Genomic DNA, 18,335 nt, shown 5'->3' with positions numbered 1-18,335 from the left:
TGTGACACCATCCTTTCTTCTTGCAGTTCCCTGCTTCATTCACCACACATTTTCCAACTTTTGCAATCACTGAGATAAGGTCCTACATATCACATCCTCTTTTACTACACAACCCTGATCGATCCTGTGCACTGAATGAGGATCTCTGGCAGGAGGTGGGCTGAAACCTCCTAGAAGGACAGGAGTTTAAGAACATAAGAATGGCCATAGTGGGTCAGTGGCTGGTGCCAGATTAATCAGAGAGAGTGAACAGAACAGGGCAGTTTACCATAGAATCATAGAATATCAGGGTTGGAAGGGACCTCAGGAGGTCATCTAGTCCAACCCCCTGCTCAAAGCAGGACCAATCCCCAACTAAATCATCCCAGGCAGGGCTTCCTCAAGCCTGACCTTAAAAACTTCTAGGGAAGGAGATTCCACCACCTCCCTAGGTAACGCATTCCAGTGTTTAACCACCCTCCTAGTGAAAAAGTTTTTCCTAATATCCAACCTAAATCTCCCCCACTGCAACTTGAGACCATTACTCCTTGTTCTGTCATCTGCTACCACTGAGAACAGTCTAGAGCCATCCTCTTTGGAACCCCCTTTCAGATAGTTGAAAGCAGCTATCAAATCCCCCCTCATTCTTCTCTTCTGAAGACTAAACATCCCCCGTTCCCTCAGCCTCTCCTCATAAGTCATGTGTTCCAGTCCCCTAATCATTTTTGTTGCCCTCCGCTGGACGTTTTCCAATTTTTCCACCTCCTTCTTGTAGTGTGGGACCCAAAAGTGGACACAGTACTCCAGATGAGGCCTCACCAGTGTCGAATAGAGGGGAACGATCACGTCCCTCGATCTGCTGGCAACGCCCCTACTTACACAGCCCAAAATGCCATTGGCCTTCTTGGCAACAAGGGCACACTGTTGACTCATATCCAGCTTCTCGTCCACTGTAACCCCTAGGTCCTTTTCTGCAGAACTGCTGCCGAGCCATTCGGTCCCTAGTCTGTAGCGGTGCATGGGATTCTTCCGTCCTAAGTGCAGGACTCTGCACTTGTCCTTGTTGAACCTCATCAGATTTCTTTTGGCCCAATCCTCCAATTTGTCTAGGTCCCTCTGTATCCTATCCCTACCCTCCAGCATATCTACCTGTCCTCCCAGTTTAGTGTCATCTGCAAACATGCTGAGGGTGCAATCCACACCATCCTCCAGATCATTTATGAAAATATTGAACAAAATCGGCCCCAGGACCGACCCTTGGGGCACTCCACTTGATACCAGCTGCCAACTAGACATGGAGCCATTGATCACTACCCGTTGAGCCCGACAATCTAGCCAGCTTTCTATCCACCTTATAGTCCATTCATCCAGCCCATAGTCCTTTAACTTGCTGGCAAGAATACTGTGGGAGACCGTATCAAAAGCTTTGCTAAAGTCAAGGAACAACACGTCCACTGCTTTCCCTTCATCCACAGAGCCAGTTATCTTGTCATAGAAGGCAATTAAATTAGTCAGGCATGACTTGCCCTTGGTGAATCCATGCTAACTGTTCCTGATCACTTTCCTCTCCTCTAAGTGCTTCAGAATTGTTTCCTTGAGGACCCGCTCCATGATTTTTCCAGGGACTTGAGGTGAGGCTGACTGGCCTGTAGTTCCCAGGATCCTCCTTCTTCCCTTTTTTAAAGATGGGCACTACATTAGCCTTTTTCCAGTCATCTGGGACTTCCCCCATCGCCATGAGTTTCCAAAGATAATGGCCAATGGCTCTGCAATCACATCCGCCAACTCCTTTAGCACTCTCGGATGCAACGCATCTGGCCCCATGGACTTGTGCTCATCCAGCTTTTCTAAATAGTCCCGAACTACTTCTTTCTCCACGGAGGGCTGGTCACCTTCTCCCCATGCTGTGCTGCCCAGTGCAGTAGTCTAGGAGCTGACCTTGTTCGTGAGGACAGAGGCAAAAAAAGCATTGAGTACATTAGCTTTTTCCACATCCTCTGTCACTAGGTTGCCTCCCTCATTCAGTAAGGGGCCCACACTTTCCTTGACTTTCTTCTTGTTGCTAACATACGTGAAGAAACCCTTCTTGTTACTCTTAACATCTCCTGCAATTTGCAACTCCAGATGTGATTTGGCCTTCCTGATTTTACTCCTGGAAGCCCGAGCAATATTTTTATACTCATCCCTGGTCATTTGTCCAATCTTCCACTTCTTGTAAGCTTCTTTTTTGTATTTAAGATCAGCAAGGATTTCACTGTTAAGCCAAGCTGGTCGCCTGCCATATTTACTATTCTTTCTACACATTAGGATGGTTTGTCCCTGTACCCTCAATAAGGATTCTTTAAAATACAGCCAGCTCTCCTGGACTCCTTTCCCCCTCATGTTATTCTCCCAGGGGATCTTGCCCATCAGTTCCCTGAGGGAGTCAGAGTCTGCTTTTCTGAAGTCCAGGGTCTGTATTCTGCTGCTCTCCTTTCTTCCTTGTGTTAGGATCCTGAACTTGACCATTTCATGGTCACTGCCTCCCAGGTTCCCATCCACTTTTGCTTCCCCTACTAATTCTTCCCGGTTTGTGAGCAGCAGGTCAAGAAGAGCTCTGCCCCTAGTTGGTTCCTCCAGCACTTGCACCAGGAAATTGTCCCCTACATTTTCCAAAAACTTCCTGGATTGCCTGTGCACCGCTGTATTGCTCTCCCAGCAGATATCAGGGTGATTGAAGTCTCCCATGAGAACCAGGGCCTGCGATCTAGTAACTTCTGTGAGTTGCCGGAAGAAAGTCTCGTCCACCTCATCCCCCTGGTCTGGTGGTCTGTAGTAGACTCCCACCACGACATCACCCTTGTTGCTCACACTTCTAAACTTAATCCAGAGACTTTCAGGTTTTTCTGCAGTTTCATACTTGAGCTCTGAGCAGTCATACTGCTCTCTTACATACAGTGCAACTCCCCCACCTTTTCTGCCCTTCCTGTCCTTCCTGAACAGCTTATATCCATCCATGACAGTACTCCAGTCATGTGAGTTATCCCAACAAGTCTCTGTTATTCCAATCACATCATAATTCCTTGTCTGTGCCAGGACTTCCAGTTCTCCCTGCTTGTTTCCCAGGCTTCGTGCATTTGTATATAGGCACTTGAGGTAACCTGCTGATCGCCCCTCTTTCTCAGTATGAGGCAGGAGCCCTCCCCTCTCACGCGCTCCTGCTCGTGCTTCCTCCCGGTATCCCACTTACCTCAGGGCTTTGGTCTTTTTCCCCTCGTGAACCTAGTTTAAAGCCCTCCTCACTAGGTTAGCCAGCCTGCTTGCGAAGATGAATCATAGAATGATAGAATCATAGAATATCAGGGTTGGAAGGGACCCCAGAAGGTCATCTAGTCCAACCCCCTGCTCAAAGCAGGACCAATTCCCAGTTAAATCATCCCAGCCAGGGCTTTGTCAAGCCTGACCTTAAAAACCTCTAAGGAAGGAGATTCTACCACCTCCCTAGGTAACGCATTCCAGTGTTTAACCACCCTCCTAGTGAAAAAGTTTTTCCTAATATCCAACCTAAATCTCCCCCACTGCAACTTGAGACCATTACTCCTTGTTCTGTCATCTGCTACCACTGAGAACAGTCTAGAGCCATCCTCTTTGGAACCCCCTTTCAGATAGTTGAAAGCAGCTATCAAATCCCCCCTCATTCTTCTCTTCTGAAGACTAAACATCCCCCGTTCCCTCAGCCTCTCCTCATAAGTCATGTGTTCCAGTCCCCTAATCATTTTTGTTGCCCTCCGCTGGACGTTTTCCAATTTTTCCACCTCCTTCTTGTAGTGTGGGACCCAAAAGTGGACACAGTACTCCAGATGAGGCCTCACCAGTGTCGAATAGAGGGGAACGATCACGTCCCTCGATCTGCTCGCTATGCCCCTACTTATACATCCCAAAATGCCATTGGCCTTCTTGGCAACAAGGGCACACTGTTGACTCATATCCAGCTTCTCGTCCACTGTCACCCCTAGATCCTTTTCTGCAGAACTGCTGCCTAGCCATTCGGTCCCTAGTCTGTAGCAGTGCATTGGATTCTTCCATCCTAAGTGCAGGACCCTGCACTTATCCTTATTGAACCTCATCAGATTTCTTTTGGCCCAATCCTCCAATTTGTCTAGGTCCTTCTGTATCCTATCCCTCCCCTCCAGTGTATCTACCACTCCTCCCAGTTTAGTATCATCCGCAAATTTGCTGAGAGTGCAATCCACACCATCCTCCAGATCATTTATGAAGATATTGAACAAAACCGGCCCCAGGACCGACTCCTGGGGCACTCCACTTGACACCGGCTGCCAACTAGACATGGAGCCATTGATCACTACCCGTTGAGCCCGACAATCTAGCCAGCTTTCTACCCACCTTATAGTGCATTCATCCAGCCCATACTTCCTTAACTTGCTGACAAGAATACTGTGGGAGACCCCTAACAGTATTCTTGTCAGCAAGAATGCTCTTCCCTCTCTTTGTTAGGTGGAGCCCGTCTGTGCCTAGCACTCCTCCTTCTTGGAACACCGTCCCATGGTCAAAGAATCCAAAGCCTTCTCTCCGACACCACCTGCGTAGCCATTCGTTGACTTCCATGATTCGACGGTCTCTACCCAGGCCTTTTCCTTACATGGGGAGGATGGACGAGAACACCACTTGCACCTCAAACTCCTTTATCCTTCTTCCCAGAGCCACGTAGTCCGCAGTTATCCGCTCAAGGTCATTCTTGGCAGTATCATTGGTGCCCACGTGAAGAAGCAGGAAGGGGTAACGATCTGAGGGCTTGATGAGTCTCAGCAGTCTCTCCGTCACATCGCGAATCTTACCTCCTGGCAAGCAGCAGACTTCTCGGTTTTCCCGGTTGGGGCGGCAGATAGATGACTCAGTCCCCCTGAGGAGAGAGTCCCCGACCACCACCACCCGCCTCCTCTTGGGAACGGTGGTCGTGGAACCCCAACCCTAGGACAGTGCATCCCATGCCTTCCAATCGGCGGAGTCTCCTTCTGCTCCCTTCCCTCAGACGTATCATCTGGTCCACTCTCCGCATTAGTACCTGTGGAGAGAACATGAAAACGGTTACTTACCTGTTTCTGCCCTGCTGGTACATGGACGTTCCCCTTTTTCTTCTGGAGGTCACATGATGCCAAATTTCTTCACCATCCTTCTGTCCCCGATGTGCAGCCTGCTCTGAATCTTCAGAACCTTGTGCCCGTAGAAGCCTATCCTGACATCCGTCCAGGAAATCTTCAGTTTCTCTTATGCAACGCAGGGTCGATACCTGTTGCTCCAGACCTTGAACCTTCTCTTCCAATATGGAGACCAGCTTGCACTTTGTACAAACAAAGTCGCATCTGTCCTGTGGAAGAAAGACAAACATAGCACATCCAGTGCAGGTCACAACAGCTGAACACCCCCCATCCATATTACCTTCCTTCTACGAGCTTCCTCAGGAGTTGTAGTAATTACTCAGAGAATCTGGCAAGATGTAAGCCTCAGTGGGCTCTCCCCAGGCGAACTCCCAGGCAAACTCCTTTTGTTAGCTGCTCAGCTGTTAGCTGCTCAGCTGGTTCGCAACTGACTGGCTTTTTATGCAGTCAGGCCCACTTAAGGCTCACCTGGAACAAAGCACACCCAGTTCCCGCCCTTTTCAAACAACCAATCAAGCACACAGCACACAGTCACACTGTCCTCACAACAAACACTCGGATACTCACCAACACAGTCTCCTTAATGCAGCCCTTAGCGTACCTCCTCTCAGGCAGATCCCAGGCAAACTCCTTTCGTTAGCTGCTCTGCTGTTCGCTGCTCAGCTGGTTTGTAACGGATCAAGTGATCCGTCCCTGTTGTCCATTCACAGCTTCCTACAGTCAGAGGTTTAGGGACACCAGATCATTGGGTTGGGTTCCTGACCATCTTGGCTAATATCCATTGATGGCCTTATCTTCCATGAATGTATCTAATTCTGTTTTAAACTCAGTTACACTTTTGGCCTTCACAACATCCCCTGGCAACATGTTCCACAGATTGACTGTGTGTTTTGTTAAGTAGTACTTCCTTTTGTTTGTTTTAAACATGGATTTGTATAGTGCCATTATGATATTTCCTGTCTTATTATCTATCCCTTTCCGAATGAGTCCTCACACAGTTAGCTTTTTTGCCTGCTGCTGCACACTGAGCGGATATTTTCAGATAACTGTCCACGATGACTCCAGCATCTTTCTTGAGTTGCAACAGCTAATTTAGACCCATCATTCTGTATGTATAGTTGGGATTATGTTTTCTAATATGCATTACTTTGCACTTATCAACACTGAATTTCATCTGCCACTTTCTTGCCCAGTCACTCAGTTTTGTGAGATCCTTTTGTGAGAGTCCACTGAATACAGCCGATGAAGTGAGCTGAAGCTCACGAAAGCTTATGCTCAAATAAATTTGTTAGTCTCTAAGGTGCCACAAGTACTCCTGTTCTTTTTGAGATCCTTTTGTAACTCTTCACAGTTGTCATAAACATACAGCTAAGGGTAGCATAAAATCCCTCCTTTACCTGTAAAGGGTTAAGAAGCTCAAATAAACTGGTTGGTACCTGACCAAAAGGACCAATAAGTGGAGACGATACTTTCAAATCTGTGGGGGAAGGTTTTTGTTTTGGGCTTGGGTGTTCTCTCTGGAGACAAAGAGAGAGACCAAGCAAGTAATCTAGCTCCTACTGAATGATACATCTAAACTTACAGAAACAGTAAGTAATAGCAAGGAAATGCATTAGAGTATCTTTTGTTTTAGCTTGTGAATTTTCCCTGTGCTAAGAGGGAGGTTTATCCCTGTTTTTTGTAGCTTTAAAGTTTTGCCTAGAGGGGAATCCTCTGTGTTTTGAATCTGATTACCCTGTAAAATTACCTTACATCCTGATTTTACAGAGGTGCTTCTTTTACTTTTTTTCTTTATAATAAAGTTTTGTTTTTAAAAATCTGATTGGGGTTTTTAGTGTCCTAAAAACCCAAGGGTCTGGTCTATGCTCATCTGGTTTACCTATTTGATTGGTGTATTATTCTCAAGCCTCCCCAGGAAAGGGGGTGAAGGGACTTGGGGGGACATTTTAGGGAAACAGGATCTCCAAGTGGTCCTTTTTCTGAATCTTTGTCTAACTCACTTGGTGGTGGCAGCAGTACTCATCCAAGGAGAAGGAAGGATTTGTGCCTTGGGGAAGTTTTTAAGCTAAGCTGGTAGAAATAAGCTTAGGGGGTCTTTCATGCGGGTCCCCACATCTGTACCCTATAGTTCAGAGTGGGGAGGAAACCCTAACCACAGTCTGCTTTGAACTTAACTATTTTGAGTAATTTTGTATTGTCTGCAAAATTTTTGTATCTTCTATAAAGGACAAAGTACCCCAGATTCCAGCTCCCATGAAGTGAGGTTGGGGAGTAGGGCTCAGAACCCCAGAACCTAGCTCCCATGAGGGGGGACATGATGGGGAGTCAGATCCTCCTGGATTGGCAGGATCCCCCCCAGATATCTCAAATCATGGCGCGCGCACACAGCGGCAGGGCTCAGTCACCCCCAGGGAGCAGGAACCCCCAGATCTCAGCTAATGGCAAGGGATAGGGAGAGGGGCACAGATTCTCTGATCGTGACACCCACCCACACACACAGAATGAGTGTAGGGCTGACAGGCACCTCTGCCCCTGTTCTCCCCCACCCCGTTTTCCCCCAGCCCCACTACCATCCACCTCCATTTATCCCTTTCCCCTCGATGCTGCTCCCAAACCCCTGTCACTTCTATTTCCCCTGCTCTTCCACCCCCTAAAATGCCCTTTCCTGCCAGCAAGCATTTGCATATCTAATTTTTTTTTTACAGACACCCTTTAATTACTAGTCCCAAAATTGAAAATACAACACAAAAAACCCCCAACCATGACCGAAAAAGATTTTAGCAATATACCTTCCAGCCTTTTCTAAATTTTTGCACAAGGTGGAACTCAAACTGACACTGGCTGGGTCAGGTTCAAAGGACTATTGCTTATACCCATGAGCTATCCAGCTGGTATGAAACTTTAAAGGCTAAACATCTTGTTAATTTCTCTGTCTGTGCATGCTCCGTGTAATCCATTAGGCATGTGAATAGGTGCATGAGCCTTATCTTGCCTGATGGAAGAAGCAAACTTTCAAATAAATTTTAATTTGATTTCCCCCAAGGGGCTGGTGCGTGTTATGCACTTTGTTGGGGAACCCTTGAACATTTGAGACCCCTGGTGTGATGATCTGTGAACAAAAAACATTGCCAGAACATGTCAACTTTAAGAAAAGCAGGGTTTTTACTAGGGCTTGAATCTCGGAAACCCCTTGGTCAAATGGCCCCAAATTTGCAACACTGACTCTACCCTCCACTTTCATGAGGTATATCAAATTTCAATCTGATTAACCATAAAGATTCTAGAGCAATTAGAACAGTCAAGCTCATTGCCATAGGCAGGGCCGTCCCTAGGGGAGTTTGGGGCCCGGGGCGGAAGTGACGAATCCATCACTTCCGGGACCGATTGTGCCAGCCAATCACACAGGCCTGGAGAGGTCTCCCCGATTCTCTGTACCCTAGGGACGGCTCTGGCTGTAGGATCTCATTGAGACCAAGGACTTAGCAGCATTCAGAAAGAGACTGGATACTGGGCTAGATGGACCACAGTTCTTGCACAATGTTATGTGGGTCATTCACTGTTGGGGCACCTCCTTTTGGCTGCCCCTGGGGATTATTGGCTTTTAGGTCAGATGCCCTCCTCACACTGCATCCCCCCTCGCTCTCCAGGACTCGTGAAACTCCCTCTTCATGACTCAGGTGTCCAGCCAGGTTGCTCGTAGTCCTCCCGCTTTATAGATCCCACTGGATCAGCTGTCCGCATGCTGTCCCAGGCAGTCTTCTGATCCAGTGACAGGTCCTTTGCCTTTTCCCAGTGGCTGGGAGGGGAACCTGGGCCCACCCATTACTCTGACTTCCAGCCCAGGGACCTTATATCCTATAACTATGGTCTGTTGGCTACCTGACCCTGTTATTTCCTTGGACTCCTTCCTACTTCCCTTCTCTATTTCTGCCCTACCCCCCCAGTTTATCATCCCAAACTTCCCCTCTTTGATTTCTTGCCAGACCCTGTAGCCCCAAACAAATCTCCCTTTTGTCAGGGAGTGACTGCAAGCTATTTCCCCTGTAGCCCCTTTCTTTTCTCAGTTTCATCCCTTTATACAGGCCCAACCTGCTCCTTCCGAGCTGATTTTCATCATCTATTAATTTTTAATTGATCCCTGGCTCCAGGTGCAGCATATAAGGTTAATTGAACTAATTTACCCTGCTCTGCCTATGATGGGGTGTCCTCCTGACACATACAGTATGGCATTGCTGTGTGTACAGCATCAGTTTTGTTCCCAAACTTTTGCTAATTCATAAATTTAGAGGGCAGAAGGGAGCATTAGATCATCTGATCTGACCTCCTGTATAACACAGGCCAGAAAATTTCAACAAGTTACTCCAGTATCAAGCATAAAAATCTTTTGTTTGACTAAAGCAACATCCAGAAAGGGATTAATCTGAGTTTGAAGATCACAAGAGATGCAGAATCCACCACCCCCGTGGTAGTTTGTTCCAATGTCTGATGACCCTCACCATTAAAAATGATGTGTCTTATTTCTATTTGAATTTGCTTCATAACAGCTTGCAGTAATTGGTTCTTGTTCTATTTTCCCCTCGTGAAGGTACTTACGTACTGTAATCAAGTCACCTCTCATTCTCTTTGATAAGTGGAAGAATTTGAGCTCTCACTTTTTTCTGGCTAGAGGGTAATCTCTGTTCTTGTGTGTGTCATGTATGGGGCACTGCTGCAAACAAACCCCTATACCTCAGTCTGATTCTCTTTGGATTGCAGCTTTCTCTGCTGATGACCCTCCCAGAGTTGCTGGTAGCATCTCTGCATCTGTGTGCACAATAGATTCTGAAATTGCTGGCCTGAGGCGGTATGGCCACCACTCTGTACTTATCAAACCACATGTGGTCCTCACTACTGGAGGCTTCGGGGAGCAGGATGGACGACACTGCCGCCTAAGAGATTTCCATGTCCTAATCAGACACGAAGACAACTGGCGAGTTGGAAGCGTGAGAATGGAAAAACCTGGTAACACCTGGGGTGCGTTCTCCACCTAGGGTGGAGCACATGCAGAGATCTCTAATATTAATGGGGTAACCCCGGAGGGGGAGGGGGAGATTCGTACTGTACTATCAGTGCTCAGCAGTGAAGGGTAGAGGGGATTGAAGCCTTTGGTCTGGTAACCCTCAGTCTTCCTGAGAGGTATCAATCTGAATCTTGGTGTTCTCTCTCTGCAGGTGGACGGTTGTTCCATACTGTGACGTGTGTTTCTGGAAGCCAGGCCCTGGCAGTGGGAGGGCGAATGTCCCCAATGAATGCAGATTTGGGGATCCTTTGGCTAAGGTTTCCTGAATCCATGACTGCCTCAGACCCAGATTGTGTTGTGGTGGAACTTGTGAGCCCACAGTCTGCTGAGGACCTAGCCTCATCGCGCTGGAGACATACTACAACCGAAGTGACGTGCCAAGGTAAAAGGGCAAAAAAGAGAATTTCCTCAGTCAGTGGGGGAAGAATGCTTAGTTATGACAGGGAGATGGGCTGTACAAGTACCTGAGGATATAGAAATCCCCAGACTCATGGGCTAGCCTTGTCCTGTTCATAGATTTTGAGGCCAGAAGGAATAATTATGGTAATTTTGTCTGACCTGTATAATGCAGGCCATATAATTTTATCTAGTGAATGTTACCAAGATGCAGATTCCTCCATCTCCCACAATAACTATCAGTTGAACTAGATCATATATTTCAGAAAGAGAGAGACAGTCTTGATATAGAGAGTCCAAGTGTTGGAGAATCCATCACTTTCCTTGGTAGTTTGTTCCAATCACCTTCACTGTTAAAAGTTTGTGTCTTAATTCTATTTAAATCTGTTTGGCTTCAACTTCCAGTGACTGGTTCTTGTTCTGCCTTTCTCTGCTAGACTGACAAGCCATTCAGCACCCATTATTTTCTCCCCATGAAGGTATCTATACAGTGTAATCAAGTAACCTCTCAAACTTGTTTTTGATAAAGAGCTCAGTCTGTTTATCTTAAGTCTCTCATTGTAAGGCACTTGTGCAGCCCTATGAATAATTTTTGTGATTCTTCTCTGCACCTGCTCCAGTTTTTCAACATCTTTTTTGAAATGTGGACACCAGTGTCACGCTGTCTTGAGTAGCTCACAACCGTGAGTGCCTTCTTCATGCAGCCGACGAAGTGGGTATTCACCCACGAAAGCTTATGCTCCAATACATCTGTTAGTCTATAAGGTGCCACAGGACTCTTCGCCGCTTCTTCAGGGCAGACTATCAAAAGCAGAGCAGACACTCCAAACTAGGGGTATGTTATATAATTAGATTTCACCAACCCGTTACCAAATGTGAACTCCTAAAGTACTATAATAGTCTTATAATGGAGTCACAGAAAGTCCCCTTAGACTGGCAGGGACAGTCTGTCTTGCCACAGAGGCAAGCTGGGCTGTGTGATAAATGGTCACTTACACCAAAAATCACACAATATTCCAGGTTACACCCAGTCCTAAGATACCAGTCACTCACCCAGGTCAATTTTGCATCCTAGATCTCACACCAAAGACAACGCTGGCAGCCAATTCTATAGTAAACTAACTAAAGGTTTATTAGCTAAGAAAAAGGAATGAGCGTTATTGAGAGGTTACAGTAGGTAAAAAGTATGTACAGGTGAGTCATAGTCTGTAACTCCAAATGGTAGCAGAAATGTAGTATCTGCCAGTTTCCCAACAGTCTCTCAGGTGTACCCAGAATAACTAGGGGGAATCTCAGTCTTCTCCTTCAGTTATTCTGCCCTGTTAGACTCCAAACTGTTCAGAGGGTGAAATTTTTTCCCTTGTATCCATACTTATAGCTTCTTCTTTCAGAAAACAAGTTGACTAGATCACTACCCACCTGGGCTCTTTCTTTGAGGGTTGAGAGAGAGGAATGCATTGAGAGTCTTTCATCATCCCACACAAGCACTACTTGCCTTCAAATGCACAAAAATTAGCATTTTCCCGTTAAAGTTCTTCATTTGTATTACTCAAGGCTTCTTACTCGTTTGATGGGTTATTTAATTACACTGGTGTATACAATGTAAATGTTTGCTATGACATTCTAACAGGTGAGGTCTTTAAACTAATGTGAACACCTGACTCTAAGGCCCCTCTGATACTGTAAAAGAGCTCACTCCGGTCTGGCTGGGGGAAGGAAAAGGGACCCAGAGGAAAGGAAGTGCGGCTGAAGGGCTGGGTAATGAAGACACCCTCAAACCACTGGAAGGAAAAGGGAGCCCTAAGGTAAGGGTGAAGAAGGCATTAAGAAAGAGAAGTGGTAGAGCTGGGGGGAAGTGGCCCAGGGAAATGTAACAGCTCTGGCGGTGAAAGGTCGGCTGCCAACAGTTGCTGCCACTAGGGTCCCTGGGCTGGAACCCAGAGTAGAGGGCGGGCCCGGGTTCCCCCCAACCCGCCACTACAGAAACACCTCTTGGGAGGGGAAGACAGGCCCCTGTCAGGACAGGAGGCTAAACTGTTCTTGAATAAGCCCATAGGGACAACAGAGACTGAGGGAGTTCTCTAACTAACCTCCTTGCTGGCTTATGATGAAAAGGGCTCAGTAGACTGTAACCCTGGCCCTAGAATCATAGAATATCAGGGTTGGAAGGGACCTCAGGAGGTCATCTAGTCCAACCTCCTGCTCAAAGCAGGACCAATCCCCAACTAAATCATCCCAGCCAGGGCTTTGTCAAGCCTGACCTTAAAAACTTCTGTGGTAGATACGCTGGAGGGGAGGGATAGGATACAGAAGGACCTAGACAAATTGGAGGATTGGGCCAAAAGAAATCTGATGAGGTTCAATAAGGATAAGTGCAGGGTCCTGCACTTAGGATGGAAGAATCCAATGCACCGCTACAGACTAGGGACCGAATGGCTAGGCAGCAGTTCTGCGGAAAAGGACCTAGGGGTGACAGTGGACGAGAAGCTGGATATGAGTCAACAGTGTGCCCTTGTTGCCAAGAAGGCCAATGGCATTTTGGGATGTATAAGTAGGGGCATAGCGAGCAGATCGAGGGACGTGATCGTTCCCCTCTATTCGACACTGGTGAGGCCTCATCTGGAGTACTGTGTCCAGTTTTGGGCCCCACACTACAAGAAGGATGTGGATAAATTGGAGAGAGTCCAGCGAAGGGCAACAAAAATGATTAGGGGTCTAGAGCACATGACTTATGAGGAGAGGCTGAGGGAGCTGGGATTGTTTAGTCTGCAGAAGAGAAGAATGAGGGGGGATTTGATAGCTGCTTTCAACTACCTGAAAGGGGGTTCCAAAGAGGATGGCTCTAGACTGTTCTCAATGGTAGCAGATGACAGAACGAGGAGTAATGGTCTCAAGTTGCAATGGGGGAGGTTTAGATTGGATATTAGGAAAAACTTTTTCACTAAGAGGGTGGTGAAACACTGGAATGCGTTACCTAGGGAGGTGGTAGAATCTCCTTCCTTAGAGGTTTTTAAGGTCAGGCTTGACAAAGCCCTGGCTGGGATGATTTAACTGGGAATTGGTCCTGCTTCGAGCAGGGGGTTGGACTAGATGACCTTCTGGGGTCCCTTCCAACCCTGATATTCTATGATTCTATGATTCTAAGGAAGGAGATTCCACCACCTCCCTAGGTAACCCATTCCAGTGTTTCACCACCCTCCTAGTGAAAAACCTAAACCTCCCCCACTGCAACTTGAGACCATTACTCCTCGTTTTGTCATCTGCTACCACTGAGAACAGTCTAGAGCCATCCTCTTTGGAACCCCTTTTCAGGTAGTTGAAAGCAGCTATCAAATCCCCCCTCATTCTTCTCTTCCACGGACTAAACAATCCCAGTTCCCTCAGCCTCTCCTCATAAGTCATGTGTTCCAGTCCCCTAATCATTTTTGTTGCCCTCCGCTGGACGTTTTTTTCCACCTCCTTGTAGTGTGGGGCCCAAAAGTGGACACAGTACTCCAGATGAGGCCTCACCAATGTTGAATAGAGGGGAGCGATCACTTCCCTCGATCTTCTGGCAATGCCCCTACTTACACATCCCAAAATGCCATTGGCCTTCTTGGCAACAAGGGCACACTGTTGACTCATCCAGCTTTTCGTACACTGTAACCCCTAGGTCCTTTTCTGCGGAACTGCTGCCTATCCATTCGATCCCTAGTCTGTAGCGGTACATGGGATTCTTCCATCATAAGTGCAGGACTCTGCACTTGTCCTTAGTGAACCTCATCAGATTTCTTTTTGGCCCAATCCCCTAGAGAGAAAAGGGCTTTGTGGAGGGTTGCAGTGAGCCTCTGAGGCTATCATAAACCGCCTGGAAGCGCGGGACCCACTGAGACAAGGTAGGAGCTTTGCCACAACTGGCGTCAAGAGTGGGATTAGGTGCACAGCGTGGTGGAAGAAGGGTGGTTTAAAAAAAAAAAAAGAGAGGGTTTTTTTTTTTCCCCCCACCACCACAATGGATGAGCTAGTGCGGGCACTGATACAAGCCACAGTGGCCCAGCAGGAGGCTACCCGTGTCTAGGCAGCCACCCAACAGGAGGCAGTACAGCTGCAGCAAGAGACTAATTGCCTGCTGATGGACCAGGCTGCTCAAGACCGGGCTATGTTGCAGAAACTGGTAAACCAGGTAAAGGCCCTTACAGAGCTGAACCGCGGCCATGATGGGATGCAGATCATATGGGCCATCAATTGGCGGTAGAAAATGACGCAGGAGGATAATTTAGAGGCATACCTCCTAGCCTTTGAGAGGGACAACAGAGCCTGGGGGAATTCTCTCACCAACCTCCTTGCTGGCTTATGATGAAAAGGGCTCAGTAGACTGTAACCCCAGCCCTAGAGAGAGAAGGGCTCCGTGGAGGGTCACAGTGAGCCTCTGAGGCTAGCATAAACCGCCTGGAAGCGCGGGACCCATGGGGACAAGGTAGGAGCTCTGCCACAATAGTTAAGTCCCAGGAAGACTGCGAAGAGCTACAAAAGGATCTCTCGAAACTAAGTGACTGGGCAACAAAATGGCAGATGTAGTTCAATGTTCATAAATGCAAAGTAATGCACATTGGAAAGCATTCCTTACAGTGTTAAGCTAAACAGATTGAGCTAGACCAGGGATCTCAAACTCAAATAACTATGAGGGCCACATGAGGACTAGTACATTGGCCCTAGAGCCGCATCACTGACACCTTTTCATATAAAGGTACAAAAGCCCCCCCCCCCCCGCCCTGACTCCACCCCTACCATGAGGCCCTGCTTCTTCCCACCTCTTCCCTGCCCCCATTCCAACCCCTTCCCCAAATCCCCACCCCTGCCCCACCTCTTTTCTGCCTCCTCCCCTGTGTTACGAATTATACCTGGTAGGACACGCACACAACTGCTGTGAATTATACCTGGTAGGTCACGCACACAACTGCTGCGAATTACACCTGGTAGGACACGCACACAAATGCTACGAATTACACCTGGTAGGACAAGCACACAAATGCTGCGAATTATACCTGGTAGGTCACGCACAGTTCGAATCTAGGCTGAGGCACATAAACAAAGTCCACAACTGCAGAGTTTCCAAAAAACACCAAGTTTATTACGCTCAAGCGTGGTGCCCCCCTGCTAGCCAGGAGGGGACCCCGAATACAGATTATACAAAGGTTATATACTTATTAGCAAAGCATGTTGCCCTCGTGCATCGGAAACCTTAGCCAATAAACAAACCCTTTTCTTATCTACCACCTATCCCTGCTTGGTGCATTCCTCGTGCTAAACCAGTATGTTAATTACACAGCATGGTCCTAAAGTCGTGCATCAGTAACTTTTATTATCAGGATGGGAAGCCTCACATCAAAGGCCAGGAGATAGGGAGTTAGAGACTGACAAAAAAACAGATACTGGGAATCAAGGCAGGCTGGAGACAAGGAGGAGGATTTTCACAGGGATGCAGTGTCTAAGGAACACTCCTCCTGGTGCATGATGTGCTTGCTTTTAGACAATGGTGGGCCCCAAACCAAAATGGAGTCACATGTGCTAACTTTTCCTTAACACCTGAGCACGCGGCTCCCTCCTCCCCCCTGGAAAGCGCTAAGTGCCACCAAACAGCTGTTTGGCGGCAGGAGGTGCCTGGAGGTAGGCAGAGGAGTGGGGATGTGGCACACTGGGGGAGGGAAAGGGGGGTGGTGGGGGAGGGGAGCTTGGCGGCTGCAGGAAATAACTCCAGAGACGCGGGGAGCTTGGCGGGCCACAGCAAATAACTCCGCGGGCCGTGTATTTGAGACCCCTGAGCTAGAGTCTACCAAAAAGAAGGTTAAGAGGTGACTTGATTACAGTTTATGAGTACCTACACGGGAAACAAATATTTAATAATGGGCTCTTCAATCTAGCAGAGAAAGATGCAATATGATTCAATGGCTGGAAGTTGAAACTTGACAAATTCAGACAGTTAAGAAGGCATACATTTTTAACGGTGCAAGTTGTTAATCATTGGAACAATTTACCAGGGTCATGGTGGATTCTCCATCACTGACAATTTTTAAATCAAGCTTGGCTGTTTTTCTAAAAGATCTACTCTAGGAATTATTTGGGGGAAAGTTCTCTGGCTTGTGCTATCCAGGTCATCAGACTAGATCACAATGGTCCCTTTTAGCCTTTTAATCTATGAAAATCTTTAGAGCAGTTTGGGGTTGCTTTTGCACACAGGGAAAAACTTTAAAAAGCACCAAGAGGTTTTTAAAAGGCTGGGGTTTTTCTACAAAAACTTGTTACAGTATCTTCATTTCATTCCTTTGTTTAAGGAATGAGGTCTGGGGGATATGCAGTGCCAGTTCTAATTCTGTTATTGCAGGCAGGGGCATATTGCTTCAGCTACGACTAGTCCTTTCTCAAAAGATTGCTGTGCCTCACAGTGACTTAGAATAAAAAGGTTCCTGGCCCAAGTCCATAAAGGCGCTGGCATTAGAAAAACTGTCATTGATTCAGGAAAATGCATTCATTTTAACATATTATGATGCATCTAAAGGAGGGGTGGCCAACCTGAGCCTGACAAGGAGCCAGAATTTATCAATGTACATTGCCAAAGAGCCACAGTAATATGTAAAAAGAAAAGGAGTACTTGTGTACACAAGTACTCCTTTTCTTTTGCGAATACAGACTAACACGGCTGCTACTCTGAAACCAGTAATATGTAATGATTATATATGTGTGTGTGTGTGTAGTGTGTATATATATATGTACACACATAATCATTATAAAAGTTGATAATGTATATTTATTATACATTTATAATGTATAGTTAATGATAATAACAACAACTTAACCTCTTACTTAGTGGGATTTCTGTCAATCTTTGCTTTAGATAATTCCCTTGAAGCTTGGTTTGTGTTCAGTTGTGCTAATACGCAGCAGTTCTCTTAAGTGGCTGTCTGTCAAAACGGGTCGGTGCTTGGATTTCACATGTTTGAGTGTCGAGAAAGCAGACTCACAAAGACAGGTCGAGGCAAACATCGAAATTAATTTCAGGGCTGCACCTCTGATGTTGGGGTATTTATCCTTTGGAACAGATTTCCAGAATGTAAGGGTCCCCTCTGTCTTCTGGACAGATTTCAATCTGTCATCTTCCAAAAGTTCTATTATTTTCATCTGAGATGTTGCTTCATCAGTGACTAAAGGGGGCTTCAGACAATCGGCTTCAGTGTTAAAAGGATCAATCAGAAATCTGATTTGAGGTCTTTTCCGCTGCAAATCTGGGAATCTTTCCTCAAAACTGTCCTTAAGATCTTTAATCACGCTCGCATACCTAGTTGTGCTCAGTTTTAGGCATTCTCCTGCATCTTTTGATCTGGCTTGAAGTTGTGACATTGAGGGAAAGTGTGTCAGCTCTCCCTCAAGCATTTGTCTGTGAAACAACTGCAGTTTGTTCATGAACGCAAATATGCCTTGCACTAGATCAGACAGCAATCGGAATTTTTCCTTGTAAGTCCACGTTTAGTTTATCCAAATGCACCAAATGCGAAGTCTAGAACCCCCCTTGGATTTGTAAACTCGGGTTGTATTCTGTGCTTCTCCTCCATAAACAATTTTACTCGTTCCAGGAGCTTGAAAAAACTGGAAATAACTTTACCTCTCGAGAGCCATCGAACTGCACAGTGAAATGGCAAATTGGCAGGGGAGTTGTCTTCATCCAGTTTTTCAATTAGATTTTGAAATGGTCTGTGATTGAGTGCATTTGA

The 18,335-nt window shown here is 46.7% G+C and overlaps 1 protein-coding gene across 2 annotated transcripts in view; it reads left to right on the top strand.

Annotated features, from left to right (window-relative positions):
* LCMT2 (leucine carboxyl methyltransferase 2) overlaps positions 1-18,335 on the top strand; it is an 89,111-nt gene that overhangs the window by 24,968 nt on the left and 45,808 nt on the right. For both annotated transcript variants that reach the window (XM_074953778.1, XM_074953784.1), the window contains 2 exons: positions 9,891-10,148; positions 10,346-10,576. In XM_074953778.1, the coding sequence (XP_074809879.1) occupies positions 9,891-10,148; positions 10,346-10,576 (489 nt within the window). The remainder of the gene's footprint in view (positions 1-9,890; positions 10,149-10,345; positions 10,577-18,335) is intronic.

The sequence above is a fragment of the Natator depressus genome, chromosome 1 (assembly GCF_965152275.1).
Source record: "Natator depressus isolate rNatDep1 chromosome 1, rNatDep2.hap1, whole genome shotgun sequence".
NCBI classification, from domain to species: domain Eukaryota; kingdom Metazoa; phylum Chordata; order Testudines; family Cheloniidae; genus Natator; species Natator depressus.
The sequence above is the reverse complement of the archived record's forward strand: the minus strand, read 5'-3'. Positions and strand labels throughout refer to the sequence as shown.